The sequence below is a fragment of the Haemorhous mexicanus genome, chromosome 8, assembly GCF_027477595.1.
Source record: "Haemorhous mexicanus isolate bHaeMex1 chromosome 8, bHaeMex1.pri, whole genome shotgun sequence".
In the NCBI taxonomy this organism is placed as follows: Eukaryota; Metazoa; Chordata; class Aves; order Passeriformes; family Fringillidae; genus Haemorhous; species Haemorhous mexicanus.
In genome coordinates this window covers 6,629,151-6,644,811 of record NC_082348.1, presented here as the reverse complement: position 1 = coordinate 6,644,811, position 15,661 = coordinate 6,629,151, and the positions used below count along the sequence as shown (strand labels likewise).

Here is a 15,661-nt window from a genome sequence, read left to right as displayed (position 1 = left end):
TACTCCTCATAAATTTAGCCTCAGCAAACCATGGGGACAGATACATTCCAAACCAGGTAATTAGTCTGCTACTGATTTCAGTAGTTGAGTGCCTATCCCCTCCAGCTGAATATGCAGCCACAGGATATCCAGGGACTTCACTTTCACTGTTGTTTGCTTCTCTAAACACTACCAGAGTGCCAAAAAACAAGGAAATAAAAAGAAGAAATCAGACTAAATAATCTTTTAAAATGTTTTTAAGGATCCTTTCAAAAGACAGAGTTTTAATTATCTATATTACACTTAATTCTTGCAACCCTGACAAATGAAAATGAAAAATAAAATTAAGCCATATCACAATATTACTTAAAACTACCGTGTTAAGAGGTAACAAGGTTATTCTGTAACTTAGTATTTACCTTTATGTTGCTTCAATAGCAAAGACAGACCACAGTATTTCCATGAAGCAGAACAAAATGGAAACTTGTTTCACTCTCTTGTTAACATTCAAATTCTTTACAGCGTCAGATTCTGCTTTTAAGTGTCCCTCCTCTTTTTTCTTATTTCTGAACCAAGTTATTGTACCTGTGTTTCCATATAAATCGCTCTGAGTAATATATGTTGAGTTTTCAGAGACCATTTGGTCAGATTTTAATCACCTCTCCTGGGAGCTGACACCAACTTCCAGCAGCAGGTCATACAATGCAGATTAGAATAACAAAAGACATGCTGCTGTGATTCCAAAAAAAAAAAAAAAAAGGGAAAAACAATACAAGTCTGTCTTTATCAAGCTTAAGAATGATGTTTTGGGACTTCTTTGATGTCTCCTAGACAGAGCCTTCCTTTTGTTTGTATTAAAGCATAAATTCAATCACTTCTGATTTTTCCCCCTCTCTAAAATGGAGAATATGCCACTGAAAAGATTTTGTTCCACATTCCATGTTTCTTTTTGTCTTTCATGTGTTACTTAATTGCCCAAAATATAAAGCTTCTATTTTGCAAATTTGCATTAAACTAAAATTTGTATTTACACAATGATGCATTTTTCCCTGTTTTGAAATAAAAGAAATAGATTTTATTTTTTCCTATATAAAAGTGATTTGGGTTTAGTTTGGATTTTTTTCCCACTCAAATTCTTTGTTTAAAGGTATACTAGAAAAATGTCATAGAACTTATAGAAAAACACTGTTCTAAAAAGAAAATGGAATTTCTCTTTCAGATTAGCATTGTTTTAGGCTATCTGTCAGCACAATACAGATAAATTATAGCATTCTCACTACAAATCCCAAATAGATTAAGATTTGTCATACTGGACCTCTTTGGTAAAAGGCAACCCACTGCATAATGATTTTTACACAATTCTCCAAAATGAACAGTTCCACATGTATAAATGCTAGCAGGAATCAACATCTCCTCTTTCTTTCTCTGACCTTCAACAAGCCTATACTCTGCAGAAAAAAACCCAACAGTTTTACTAATTTATAAGCACCATGCAGACACAGGCAGTCTGGAGAAAAACCTCTTTAGCAGTTGCAAAGAAAAAAAAAAAAAAACATGAGAAAGCTTCCACACAGAAAGAAATTCTGAGAGACCAAAAGAAAAACAAAAAGGAAGAGGTGTGAAATTAAAATATTCCCAATACTCACTGAAAGCAGCCACTGCAAGAGCCAGTGTGACAATAATGGAGACCCAGGAAACCCACAATGCCTTCTTTCTGTAGCTTTGAGCTTCATGAGGTTTTAGCCTTGTACTGCTTTCTAGTAAACCTGATAAGCAATAAGCAAAGAAGGTATGAACAATGCATTGCTCCTTTCAAAAACACAGCTGTGTTAGTTCAGCCCTAGAAGAAACATTTACATTCTATATTACACACAGAAGCAATACAGAATCAAATCCTGCTCCCATTATTAAGGTTAAGTGAATGAGGCCACCAGAAACATGTGAGTAAGCAAGAAGAGCACACACAAGCTGTTTTGACTCCACACATCAATCCCTTAAAAAGAGCACTGCATTCCAGTCATGGAAATTCACAAATCAATATGATTTTCACCTGTACCTCTACACAAGAAATGGCTCAGTCCCATATTCCCTCAATCAAAACTTGTTTCAGAACTTGAGGATCCTGGGGCTAATTAACATAGGAGAAAAACTCCTGCTCGCCAGTCCCAGTGGAATCACCTCCCAAAGCACAGGGATGCACTGCATATATTGATCATCAAAGCCCGAGTGGGCATGCCCCAGAATCAAAGCTATCACAGCTGAAAAAGCCTCTTGAAGCACCTTGTCCTTCATTTGGGGCAAGAACACATTCCCATCAAGAACTAATTGAAGAACCAACTCTGTCCTTGCTGCCATCCGTGCAGAAGGCTGTTGAACACAAAGGACTGCTATTGCCTTTTCTCTTTTATGATGCTCTCAGTCTGTGGAAATCTTTTGTCCACTGATCTTACATCACAGAAAATGCAGGTTAAACATAAATTAACATTCTTTGGTTTTTATTCTCTCAGTCTGAGTCTTAAGCCACTTCTAAAATGCACTCAGAATTTTACATATTTCCATTCTTTATATCCCATTCTGATTAGTTTATGCTTAATATATTCATCTAATTTGAAACATACATTCTTTCTCACCATTATGTTTCAGCTCAAATTTGCTTAACTGGAGAGAAAACCTGATGGCTTTAAATTTCTTAATGAGTTACTCCAGAAGATGTGGGTGGCTCCTCTCAGATGATGAGCACTTTTCAGAGATTTGCCTGCACTGAATGCATTGAACTGAGACACTGGTTTAACAGCACGACTTCCAGTAGCTGCTCTAAGGTCTTACACAAAGGGTGGAGAACAGGGCTGTGTCAGACTCAGCACCAGATTAAAACAGAAGAGTTGAAGCTGTTACTATCCTCACCTTCTGGTGGCTATTGCCACTTTCAAGGCAGGGACATCTGATCTGGTTCTCAGTGTACTCCCGAATCCATACCATGTTTAACCAAGTTTATTAACCTTTACAGATATTAATTTCAACTGACTGTAATACACTGGCTGAAAACAGCAACGCCTTTGGAATCAATTCAGAACTGAATCAGACATCTCTGCCTTGGGGGCAGCATTATGTCAGCAGAGGGGCAGGCATCCAGGGGTGGTCAAATTTGAGCCATCAGATTTTATTCTGCCACTTGGAGTCTGTTAAAATTACTGGTTGTAATGCCAGCATAATTGGTGGGATACACACTGTCTTGGAAAAATTCTTTATGCCTTTTACACCCCAGTTACAATAAAGCACAGAGAGTTTCTTTATGGGAGTTCAGAGAGCCACTCTGAGAATTTCATGCTTGTATTGTATTTTTAAAAAATTTAAAACATTATCACACTTTGTGCTACACACTCCTCCCTTTATGAATGGAAAAGAATCTACAAACTTGCATGGACCAGGCCCTATCCTGAAATTATGTCTTTTTCTTTTTACATGCATTCTTTGTCTGTCTAATACACAAAAACTGATAGATGACAACTCCAAAAGCTTTGAGTCTTTTACTGATAGTGCTGCACAGCTATTTCTCACACGCCTGCTTTCACTTGTGTGAAGATTTTTTTTTTTCCCCATAAATGTTTGGCCTATCTTCTGCTACTATATATAATGATGTGCAGTTTAATTGCTGTCTGCTATGAGGTAATTCAACAACACATCCTAAAACATAGGAGGGATTTCTACTAACCTAACCATACAGAAAATACATCTTTCACATTTTGTCTATTTACCCCTCCTGTCCCCTCCCCAAACCAAGGATTTCAAATTGTGGTCCAAATCTTTTTGGAACATAAAGCAAAGGTTTTCTCAGCCAATTTTGGCTCTTGATATTCCAAACCTCATATAAACACAGATCAGAATGACAGATATCCTCACCTGTTTCTTTCTTTTAAGACATCTTTTAATTCATGGCTACAGCTCATATTACCTGGTTAGTCCAACATACATGGTTGATCCTAACAAATCAAACAATACCCTAATTAAACTGAGGAATGAATAACAAGCCCCAGAGCTCGTGCAGCACTCCTGATTACTATTCACATGTCAAACACGTGTCCAGTATGACAGAGACTGCGGTCTTTATAAAACTCAACCACTTCTGCCCTGTGTGTGTGTGTGTGTGTGTATTTCTCTGTCTCTCAAAATGGCTGGCATATTCTGGCTGTCAGCGATGTGATCCCTTCCTTTCTGAAATAATTCAAATACATTTACTGTCTTTAAAATTTTCACCCCCAAGAAAGATCCTATAATTCTTAGGAGTATCCTGAGGCCAGCACAGAAAAATACAAACTCATTCACACGACTACCAAGCCCATAGAATAAAAATTATTTAGAGGCAACAATAGCTCACTAATTTACACACAAGAACAAAATTCACGAGGTAGACTTCCATATTTTTTCACTGACCATAAGAAAGCAAGCACCCACAGGAGGCTGAAAGTTAATCTTTCAGTATGACCTGCACTGCTGCAAAAAATAAAAAGCTACCATCTACAAATGAAATTCCTCCACCCTGAAATTAACATACTGAGTAATTTTATTGCCAATAATTTATTAAACACATGGATATCCTTAAGGTATAGAAAAGATGATGAACTGATTAAATTCACTGGATTTTTAATTTATCTTTCAGCATCTTCACATATTAACAGATTTTCTTCCCATAAAAAAACCAGAAGGAGGAAAAAACCTGCCTAACAGTTGCAGAACACAAGCTTGGCATATTTGTGAAGTGATTCTAGGATATTCTTTACCATATGCTGACTTACCAGAAGTACTTTTCTATTTGGCTAAGGGATCATTTTAAAATGTCAAGTTAGAAATTGTGGAAGAGATAAGGCTAATAAAAAACCTGTTCACCTAAGGATGTTAATTTAAGGGTCCCATCCACAAATTTACCACTGATTTTGGATCTGGCTCTTAAAGAGCAAATATCTTGTTCCAAAATTTGGGGTTAGTATTTATTTTTAGCAAACATGGAAGCATCATCTCTATAACTGGATCTGGTATGATTCACTGGAAAGGATTGTAGGAAAAAGTACAATCTAAAAGGACAGACTGCTAACATTTTCAACAGGGACAACCTGCAAAAAGCATACCAGATTTCCCTCTACAATGACAGTGAATTATCCTAGTATACATGGAATCAGTAACTACAGGAAAACCTAAAAGAAAGGTACTGCAAGGGCCATAGAAAGAGCATGGAGGCAAGGAAGAAAATTAAATCAGCAGCTTTAGCTTCATCTCCCTCATAGAAAGAGATAGGTTAGGTACTACAGACACTATCTTTATGGAACTACCCTTAATGCCAAAAGGGACAGTTTTCACCTTTGGCTCTGTCATACTGGGCACTTATTAGAATTTTCTGTAATCAAACTTCTGTGTTGGAACCATAATCAAAATTCCTCACTCATGTAAAAGAGAGCTCAGATTGCCCTCAGGCAGGCACAATGTCTGTCCTCAGCCACTGGCAGTGACAGTGAGGGTAGCTCTTGAGTAAGGGCTGTCCCCAGCCCCAGCATGACTGGAAGCTGTCAGGAAGGTGGTGAATGCTCTTCCCCATTACTCCTCTACTTTGTGTCTACGATCTGTGAGCAGGCACGGGCTTCGGGAAGCTGGGCAAAGAACAGGACATAGAGGGGTTCCGTGTAAAGGGGCTGTGGATGAAGACTGAGAACACAAAAGGGACCCCTGAATGCTGAAAGCAAAATGGAAAAGGAAGAAAAGGCAACAGAGAGAGAGGCTAAGGGAAGCCAATAGATGAAATTAAAAGATGGAGACAAAATGTGTGGAAGAGGAGGCTGGAGGCGTTGTGGAGGACAGGGCAGTGGGGAGGGTTAAAATGGCAGCTGCCTTTGTGGGCGGCAGGTGAGTGAGCCCCGAACAGATGTCCGAAATGGATGTGCTTCGCTTTAAAGCGCTACGCTGTTTGGAAGCAGGCAGCTTCCAAATACCTGGCCAGGTATTTACGTAAATAACAAAAAACGAGTTGTGTGTAAGTGCACAGCTCCGTGGGGGAAGGGAGACAAGCGCCCCGACTTCAACTCCCAGCCTGGCTGGGGCGGACCCCCCAGAAAATTCCCGTTGTGACCCTGCTCGGGGGGCGGCTGCGACCACCCCGCCGGCTTGGGCACCTCAGCGGCCTCCGAGGAGAGCCCCGGCCCGCCCGGGAGCCCCGGGAGCGCCGCCGCCGCCCGCGCCCCTCGCCCGGGCGCTGCCTGCGGAGCCATGTGCCGCCGGCAGCCGCTCCGCCGCCAGGCAGGCAAGTTCCCGGGCGAGCTGGGAACAGCCACGAATAGAGTTTATAAAAATACTTCAAAGCTGTCGCGGAGCGCTCGCACGGGAGCTAAAACGGGGCAGAGCTTCGAGGGCGGCGCGGGGGGGAAGTTAAGCGGCTGCCAGCGGCGGGATGAGGGGTGGGCGGCTGGGCTGGAGGGGGGAGTTCGGGGGGCAAGAACCGGTGTGCGGCTGCCAGGGCTGAAGGGGAGGGGACGGGCAGGGCTGCCACGGCGGCATGGGGAGAGCAGCGAGAGGATGCTGCGGAGAGGGTGTCGGAGGAGCCGTCGGGGTGGGTATCAGGCGCCTCGGGACGCAGGGGAGGTGGTGGGGCTCGCCACAGCACAGGGCAGCGTGCAGGAAGACGGGGGACGGACGGACGGACGGGCGCTCACCTCTGTCCTCCAGCCCCTCGCTGAACTGCCCGCTCTCCCCGATCCGCAGCTGCTCCTGCTGCTGCTCCCGGGGGGCACCCGGCGGGTTGGCCCCGGGGGGCTGCACGATGGCGGGGTCCGGAGTGCTGTCCAGGGGGGCGGCGGACGGCTCCATTTCTTGCGGGGCGGCGGGAAGCGGCCGGAGTCTATGCCGGGGAAGCGAGGAGCGAGCGGAGCATCCAGCCCGGGTGCGAGCCCGGGGAGAGGAGGAGACTCCGGCTCAGAGCATCAGGGAGACGAGGACGGGCAGCGAACAAACTCCGGGTGCTCCGCGCCAGCCGCTGCCCGCGGCCGCCTCATCACTGCCCGCGGCGGAGAGGGGCAGGTGGAGCGCGGTGCCGCCTCCCGGCGCTGCCCGTCCCCTCCCCGCCCCGCCGAGCTCCGCCGCCGGCGGGAGCCTCCTCAGCCTCCCCTCGCCATGGCGGGCTCTGCCTCCTCCTCCTCCTCCTCCTCCTCCTCCTCCTCCTCCTCCTCCCGCAGCCGAGCCTCAGGGGGAAGCGCTGTCCAGGGGCTGTGCGGAGCCGGAGCGCTCCCGCCGCTCCTGAGGGCTGCCGGTGCTGGCCCTGAGCAGCGAGGCCCCGTCCGCCTCGCCTCCCCTCACACAGGTAAAGACACGGCTCCCCTTGGCTGGGGATTTGCTCGTTCTCCCTCTGCCTTTGCCCTTTTTCGGGATCGGAGCAGAATCGCCTGACACAGGCACCTCTCAGAGCACACAGGCACCTCTCAGAGCCCGCAGCGCTGTCGTTCTGTCACACTCGGAGTTGCCTTGAGACTGCCCTCGAACGTGCAGCAATCTCGTGCTGAAGCATGGGGTTACACTTGCTGGTGTTCAGAGCTGTCCTCAGATTGCTCCCCTGCCTTTCCTAGAAGAAGAACATAGGGGAAAAACTAAAATCTCAGGAGCACAGAAATGCTTTTTAAAAATGTAAAATTTTACAGATAAATCTGTGCCAGGCTGCTTGCTCTTCTGTGCTGGTTTCTAATGGCTAGATGGAGAGGTGCAAACAAACAAAGCATTCTTTGTGCGAGCACAGTCTCCCAACTAACTGCATGCTTACTAGCAGGCAGATATATTTTGAAGCTGCAGCATGTTTGGGCTTAAAAAACTTGTCTAGGAAAATATCAAAAGACAATTAAGCATTGCAGCCCTGGTCCTTTGGTGATACATAAGGATACAATCCCGATTAAAGTTGTTTGAAGATCGGGTTGCCTTTCTCCTTTGAGAAATTAGTGAATTTGGGGAGTATAGAAAGGCCAGGAGGAAATTAATATTTATGCCAACATAGGGACATGATTTTATGAACTGTCAGAATCTTGCTGATGTCAGCCTTACAAAAAAGTTTTGTAGCAGTTTAGTAATACCTGTCTAAAAATGACCAGTGTAACATTGTTAATGTCTTAATTTTAAAAATGTCTTAATTTTAAGAAATGTCTTAATTTTAAGAATTGCCTCTTAAAACTGTATACTAATCTTCCAATCTTTTCATCTGAATTTGAAATCATTAATTATTTGAAAAAGTGTAAGTAAATATAAATAAATGTTAAATGACATAAAATACTGGTTTACAAACTGTTTGGAATTTTGGCTATGCTGTGGAATGGAGATGGCTGTTGTAATGTGAGGGATTGGTGTTTTTACCTAATCTTATGATTTTTTTTCTGTATAGTATACCATACAGTAGTATGGTATACTATACAGAAAAAAAATCATAAGTATACCATACCTACTGTATGAAATATTTTTGAAGTCTTCAAGCCTGTCACCTAAATGTCACCTTCACCCCTAGCTATCCTACCCTGCTTTGTGATCCCAGAGCTCTTGCTCTTCTAGCTGGATCAGCATTAATATGAATATAAGCAATGCCAAAATTACTTGCTTTTTCCTCATGAAATGGATAGTAAATTACAACATGCCTATTTGATATTAATGTCAAAAGAGGTTTTTTTTCTCATGTGCATAAGTTAACACAAGTGAGTTCTTTTGAGGGAACTGTTATTTTAAGGTTTGGACTGAGTTGGGAGGGGTTGAAAACTAGTAATTGCATTTTTTAAAAATGGATTTTTTTTTCTTTAAGGGCTCTGTATTAAGCTCTGGTTACCTAGAACATGCAAGATGCTACAGCAGATGGATGTATGCATGTGAGAGGTAAATGAAAAGTAGAAAAGCCTCACCTTTTGTTGCTTACTATGAAAATAGATTGTGATGTGTCTCTTTCACTTAAAATGTGTCTCTAAAGTGAGAATCCTTAAATGAGTAGAACCAGTTTTGTAACCTGGTCAGAGAGAAGGAATGGAGACCAACCACTCTTTGGGACCTTGCAGGGACACAGAAACCTCTGGTGGCACCACCCCATGCAGAGCACAGCCAGGACAAACTATGAAGGGTCCCCTGAAATTGCTGCAACAGATACAATGCTCCCTAATACAGTTATTGCAGAATCCCTCCTCTTTCATGGAGATAAATCCATTTCTGATCCATTCCAGTAAGAACTTCCTTATTCCTTGATAAATGAGAAACTGACCAGTGACTCTCCTTGAACACTACCTCCTTTCTCTTAGTGTCTCCGAGCTATTTTGGTATTCTTAGAACTTCCAGAAATCAAACCAAGAGGAAAGTGCCTGGAGATTCCTAATTCCATTTCTTTAAAAGGAGGTCAAAGGGGTAGGTTTCCAAATGATTTAGAGAAAAATAAGAACTAGGAACACCAAAGCACAAGTTTTAAACTTTAATGGGTTTCTTTCTCTTTTTTTCAGTTGCCCTCAATTGCTGTTCTTACATAAAACTGTGTCTGGCAGGGACTGGAGCTATCTCTAATTGTATAATTGCTATAGTGTTCAGGCTATAGCAAAGAATATGATGCCTGCAAAGAGTATTATAGTTTCTTTTAAATGACTCTCTTCAGTGCTTTCAAACACAGCATGAGAAGGGTCATACACTGCATTTAGCAAACACAGATTCAAAACATTAGGCAGATCCACAATGAAGGGCCTTTCAGAACACACCATTGTCTATACAAATGGCTACAAAGGAGCAGAAAGACTGTCATATCATAGCTGCTGGAAGCTGCTTTCCAGAATTGCCTCTTATTTCTCATGCCATTCACACAAAGTGTATTCAGTTGGATAAAGATGTAGGGCTAGATTTTTAAAGTCATGGATCCTGTTTTCCAGCCCTGTTGGACATCTTGTGTATGAAACCCATAGGCAAAGTTAATGAAGATAAAAAGCCTCACTCTAATAGCCATATTAAAACATTGTTTTAGTTCTTGGTCCCTCAAACCTCCCTTTGTTGGATAGGAATAATGGAAAACCAAAATCAATTTTAAAAAAACCCAACAATGTCTCTGGATTCAGTCTAACTAGACTGATACCATCCTATCTCCTGTAGCTGCTGCAAGATTAATACACATTTGCAGAACTTTGTTCTCAGCTGGAGCTGCCTGTAATTTTCATAATATTTTGACTTCCAGAGAAAGGAGATTTCAGATGAGATGGAAGTCTCATGCACCACAGCAAACAGCAACAACACAAAGAACTTCTTCCTTATCTGTATTGTCTGTGGTCTGCTTTTGTTGTGGTTCTTTTATCTCCTTCCTTCCTTCCTTCCTTCCTTCCTTCCTTCCTCCCTTCCTCCCTTCCTCCCTTCCTCCCTCCTTCCCTCCCTCCCTCCTTATGAATAATGTCAATTGGATTTGAATTTCTGGTTTACCTTTTCTTTTTAGCACTACTGACTGAAATGTTTTCACTTGAGTTAGCAGAACACATCGGTGCACTCAAAGGCTCCTGTAAAGGAATTTTGCTTGGTTTCATTGATATTAGCTTGTCTGTGTTCCATATTGACCAACATCTTAAGTGCAGCACTTAAATTAAGAGCACTCTTGCAGATTTGGTAAGAGCTGGTCAGCTGACCTGGCGATTATTTTTTATTGTGCTTAAAGGCATAAGAGCAAGAGAATCCCATACACCATTTTGTTTGCTGGGTTGCATGTCACACATGCACTAACACAAAACTGGCCCTTTTTGGCAACAAAATACTGTGTTTGTCAGTGGCACTGTATTGCAGTATCAGGAAGTGCAAGTGTCAGCCAGGATGGTTTATTAGTTTGGTCTATCAGACATTTCATGGCTGAGAGTCAAAATTCTCACCTCTTACTGGATCAATATGCCTTTCATGGCCCTACAGCAGGAACAGTGCTGCAGGGATACATCTCAAACAAAACTAAGAACCAATCCAGTTCTAATGGTGTCCATCAGTCCCATAAAGGCCATCACTATAGCTCATCCTCAGTGTCATTCCTCTAGGACCAGAGTCTGAAACTGAGTTATCCTGGTATTCAAAAGGGCAGCAGCTTCCATAAGTGTTTATGGTGCTTAAAAGGTTCTGCAGGTTTGCACCACAGCTCCCTATTCGTGTCTGTCTGTGGATGAGGTGATAAGATACTTGAGATCATTTAGACATGTCCTTCTCTAATGCCGAGGTTAAATATGTCTGTTTAGTGATGAAAACCTCTAGATTCTGTATTTCACTTTTTTTTCACAAACCTTATCACTTCCTTTAGTAGTCCCTCAACTGTCCTGTGCGACATTGGCTGCCATAGCCTTCTTTTCTCCTACAGTTTTCTTCTGCAAACAAGTTAGGCTACACACTGTAGGATGTTTTTTAACTCTTTATTTGTTTGTATGCTGGTTTATTTGGTGGCATGCAGGCAGAGGCAGACACAGATCTTGCTCCTGTTCTGTAGCTCACCTGTAGTCCCACAGCATTTTCAGTGGTCAGTAGGATCAGAACACCAGGTTCTTTTAACCTGGTCTAGATACCTCTCAGCCTAATATGAGTCACCTTGGTTTTTTTCATTTAGAACTAAAAGTAATGCTGATGTTGGTACACAACACTACACTAAACCACTGAGCTTGCTTAAATTATTATCCAATATATGTCAGTGGTTTAGTGTTTTTCTCTTGCACTGGGTTAAATAGAGTTTAAATTGAAATTGTCTCTCTTCTTGGCATTTTTAGACTGAATATTAACTTGGGTCAAAAGGAATCAGAATGTTATTTTGGCAAAAAACATGTGATAATTCAGCACCTTTTCCTTCAGGCTGTGAAGAGTGCCCATAATATGATTCCCAGAGAATACAGCATGCAGTGACCTTGGTAAGTAATTGATGAGACCTCACATAAGCACCTACCCTTTCCCTATACAATGCTGTTGCAGGATCATATTTGCAAAAAATGCCACAGCCAGCATGAGCCACAAGCACTGATAGATTCCATTGTGGCAACAAAGGAAGAATAAAAAGAGGCTGCAAAATATGTAATCTGAAAATTAGCAGAAAATCTTGGAAAATATTCTTTACAGTGAGCATTTTCCAACTATTTTAAGAGCCGTACTTAGTTCGAGATAAAACTGTGGTGTAAATATGGGAAACCATAAAAACTATCTCATTATTTTGTTCAGAGAAATATTTTGCAATTAAGCAAGACTGAATGTGTCTGTTCCAAGCAATGTTGTTTCTTTAAACCACTGCAGACCTCTCGTTTCTGGGTTTTGTGTAACTAAATAAAACTGGTTTATTTGAGTCATTTTATTTCATTGTTAATATTCACAAGTAGTGAAGAGAAATGGAAGGGAAAATTAATTTTCAAGAGGTAACAACCTGTTACTTAAGTCATAATCTTCCTCTTTTTTACTTTTTTTCTGCTTTCCACACCGTGTAGAGATCTTATTCCCAATGAGACTCTAACCATAGCCTATTGGATGATGTGACTTTAAGCAGCTGATATTTCATTTTTGCATCAAAGAAAAGTAAAAGCGAAAGCTAGGAAATTCCTAGGAAGCAAAATAAAATAATTTTGTAATACAATTATCCAATTGCTTATAATGACTTGATGATAATTCCCATCCTAAAGCATTTTAACAACCAGACACTTCCAATGTATTTGTATAACTTCAAGTTTTCTCACATTCATTTGGAAAATTTATACACAATTTTCCCTTAAGTTCATATGATTAAACATGAGATAAGTGAACTACAGAAATCACAAAATATTCTTTTTATCATAAATAGATTGAGTCACTTTTCCTCTTGTTAAGCCCATTCCTCCTGATGCACCAGTCCATTGAGCCCTTTTCCCACCAAACCAGACTCAGGTTTTGTTAAAAAAGGCTGCAGATACACATTTACTTCATACTCAGATTCCCCCCATGCATGCATGAAATATTTATAGTTTATAAATTTTATCCTGTGGATTTAAAAAATGAAAAAAAATTAAGAGCGGTAATCTCTGCTTTGAAGGTAAGGACCTAATGCCTGTGTCAGAAAAGACAGAAAAAGTAGGTTTTATGGGGAATAGTGCCCAACTCACATCTTTTCTCATATTTTAAGCTCTAATTTGGGATTTAGTTTGATATGTTATTCCTTGTGTCATCAGCAACACAATTTCTTTCATTGCTGTATTTTCATCTTTATCAAAAGACCCTGTGTGAGTGTTTGAGAGAATTAGATTGCTCCTCTTAGATTGCTTCTTCTTTGCTCTTGAGTAAGTACTCCACAGCTCACTTTTGCTGTAAGTTGTTTGATAAACTCTATGAGATGATAATATTTCTGCATTTTATTGAAGAGTATTTTATCCTTTCCTGATGCCAAATGAATTGTTGCTGGGGATCTGCACATTCCCACCTGAGTATTTAGCAAGGATAACTATAGAGAGTGTTTGGAAAAAGCCTGATAGCCACTGCCAAAATGAGTATTTTGTAAAAGATGTTCTTCATAGCCAGGAAACCATTCACATTTCTCTGTGGGCCAGTTTTGAGGGCTTTTTGACACCTTCTCAAGCAGATATTTGACACTTTAAATCAAACTCTGCTAGGTCTTGATTGATATAAAATTTCTAATACCTAGAGGAATCTGTTACCCACTTAATGTTTTTTGCCTGTTTGATTTTTTTCTGGTTGCTTTTTTTTCCTGGAGGAAATAAAATTAGTTTCCTGAGTCCTGACATATAATTTGGGTTTGAATACTTAATTTTAATGAAGGGAGATACTGTAGGTAAAATAATTAAATTCTCTAGATACTATTTTTTTGGAAGAGGCAGAAATGTTGTCAACAACCTACAGGGGAGTGATAATAGATTTCTGCATTCTTTATTTTCACAGTATATTGATTGTTTCTCATCCTCCTAAAGAATGAAGCACATAATTCATGTTGTACTTCTTGTAAGAAGAAATGGAGGCCATTTTTTAGTGGAATTCAACCCCAAAAGTTTGAACCCAAAAGCCAGGCCCTTCTCTGGATGCAGGAGTAGGAAGAGCAATGGGTCTCTATTGTGTGGGGAAATACACTGTGAATAGTGACATTTGTCTATCCATAGTGAACACTGTCAGATCTGGATTTATGGAAGATGGATAAGGTAGTCTGTTAATAACCCCAATATAACATTTATGTTATATTAGCAGTTGTGCATGGCTGTTAGCATTTGCCAGTTTTACAAGGGAGAGGAGCATCTTTAGGAAATTGAAGAACTTTTCTCTGTAGAATGAAGAGTTTTAAATCCACTCCACCTACAAATGCCTTCTTAAACAACCAGTAAAATTAAAATTAAAATGCAATTGAAGTTTGAAGCTCAAAATGTCAGTGAAATTTTGAGTCTCTGCTGTAATAAAATTGTCCTGTGACCAAAAAGAAAGATGACAATGTCAGTCATATAATTTGATCAGACTATGATGAAAGTCAATTTCTGTCTCTTTCAGATTCTGTGTAAAGCTTTTGATGAGGCCTAAAAGTTATCAAGGGACAGACAGTCACAGAGTAATGCAGGCAGCTCCCTGTCCATCATCAAGACCACTGATGCTTTTGGCATTGGGGTGCAGGGATGCCTTAATAGCCACAGAAGTTTCACTTAATTTTCATATTCTTCTGTTAGAAAATGTATATTTTAAGAGGTTGCATTTTACTGACAGCACTGATATAGTTTTGATTATTTTTTGCTCTATCCAGTGACTAGCACAGCTGATACTGGGCTATACAAATCTATTGTAGTTATATATTTAGGCAAACAGAGGTGATATCTGTAAATAGAAATAATAAGTTGGTTTAATTAATTTCCAAATAATATACTCAGAAAGTGTAGCTGGGTGTACAGTCTTCCTGACTTCAGGATTTGTTTGTCCAAAAGTACCTGCTTTCTTCATTTTTTCTTTAATTAAAAACCTGCTCACTGATTTGTCCTGTCTTTGTATCAAAGTGTTTTCACTTCACGTATCTGGGTTTTGTCACATTTAGGATATCAATGTATAATTTCTTAGCAGGAGATGCATCACAAAGTGACTTCAGGTTGAGTCAACCACAAGCCATATTTGGGTCAGGGAGGATTTTTTGTGTGTTTCACAAGGAAAAAAAGTTTCTTCCTAAAAAGTAGTTGGACTTTTAACAAGTGGACGAATATTGTAACATAGACCTGTGAAGCAGATAAAGGCCTCACTGTGGCAGTGACAGCCTCAAAACACTCATACAGACCCCGGGCACATATCATGTGCAAAAGGAGCCCAGTTTCTGCTCTTGGAGCAGCTGAGCACGCTTCTTGCACCAGACAAGACTTGCAAGAGATTTTTCGTGTTTGGGTGTCATTGTTACTTAGTTATAAGATGGATCTGGCTTTTTTCTTTGTATTTCTTAACTTACACTCCTCTAATTTTGCTCTGGATAGCTTTTTCTTGGCATACTCATTTAAGCCTTACATTCAGGCTGAGAATTTGTGGGGGACACAGTCAATTTTTCAATAAAATAATTTTTTTCTCCATTATTCTGGTGTGCAAAATCTCTTTTACTGCTACAATAGAATTGCTTGTTCTTCTTCCCTTTTCAAAACTGAAGAGGGAGAATGAGAATGAATGGCCTGAGCCAGTCACAAACTAGCTCAGGCCATTCATTCTCATTCTCCTAACATTT

At 40.8% G+C, this 15,661-nt stretch overlaps 2 protein-coding genes across 3 annotated transcripts in view; one reads left to right on the top strand and one right to left on the bottom strand.

Annotated features, from left to right (window-relative positions):
• Nucleotides 1-7,051, bottom strand: part of TMEM163 (transmembrane protein 163) — an 88,052-nt gene extending 81,001 nt beyond the window's left edge. Inside the window, exons 1-2 of one of the 2 annotated variants that reach the window (XM_059852588.1) lie at nucleotides 6,675-7,047; nucleotides 1,626-1,745 (exon numbers count right to left, since the gene is read on the bottom strand). In XM_059852588.1, coding sequence (XP_059708571.1) covers nucleotides 1,626-1,745; nucleotides 6,675-6,828 — 274 coding nt within the window. In that variant the 5' untranslated portion in view covers nucleotides 6,829-7,047. Of the gene's footprint in view, nucleotides 1-1,625; nucleotides 1,746-6,674 lie in introns of both variants that reach the window. The other variant, XM_059852589.1, reaches the window with a different exon arrangement.
• Nucleotides 7,052-7,220: 169 nt separating this feature from the next.
• Nucleotides 7,221-15,661, top strand: part of ACMSD (aminocarboxymuconate semialdehyde decarboxylase) — a 38,008-nt gene continuing 29,567 nt past the window's right edge. The window contains exons 1-3 of the mRNA XM_059852585.1: nucleotides 7,221-7,318; nucleotides 8,789-8,859; nucleotides 11,812-11,867. The gene's annotated coding sequence lies outside the window, so the exon portion shown is untranslated. The remainder of the gene's footprint in view (nucleotides 7,319-8,788; nucleotides 8,860-11,811; nucleotides 11,868-15,661) is intronic.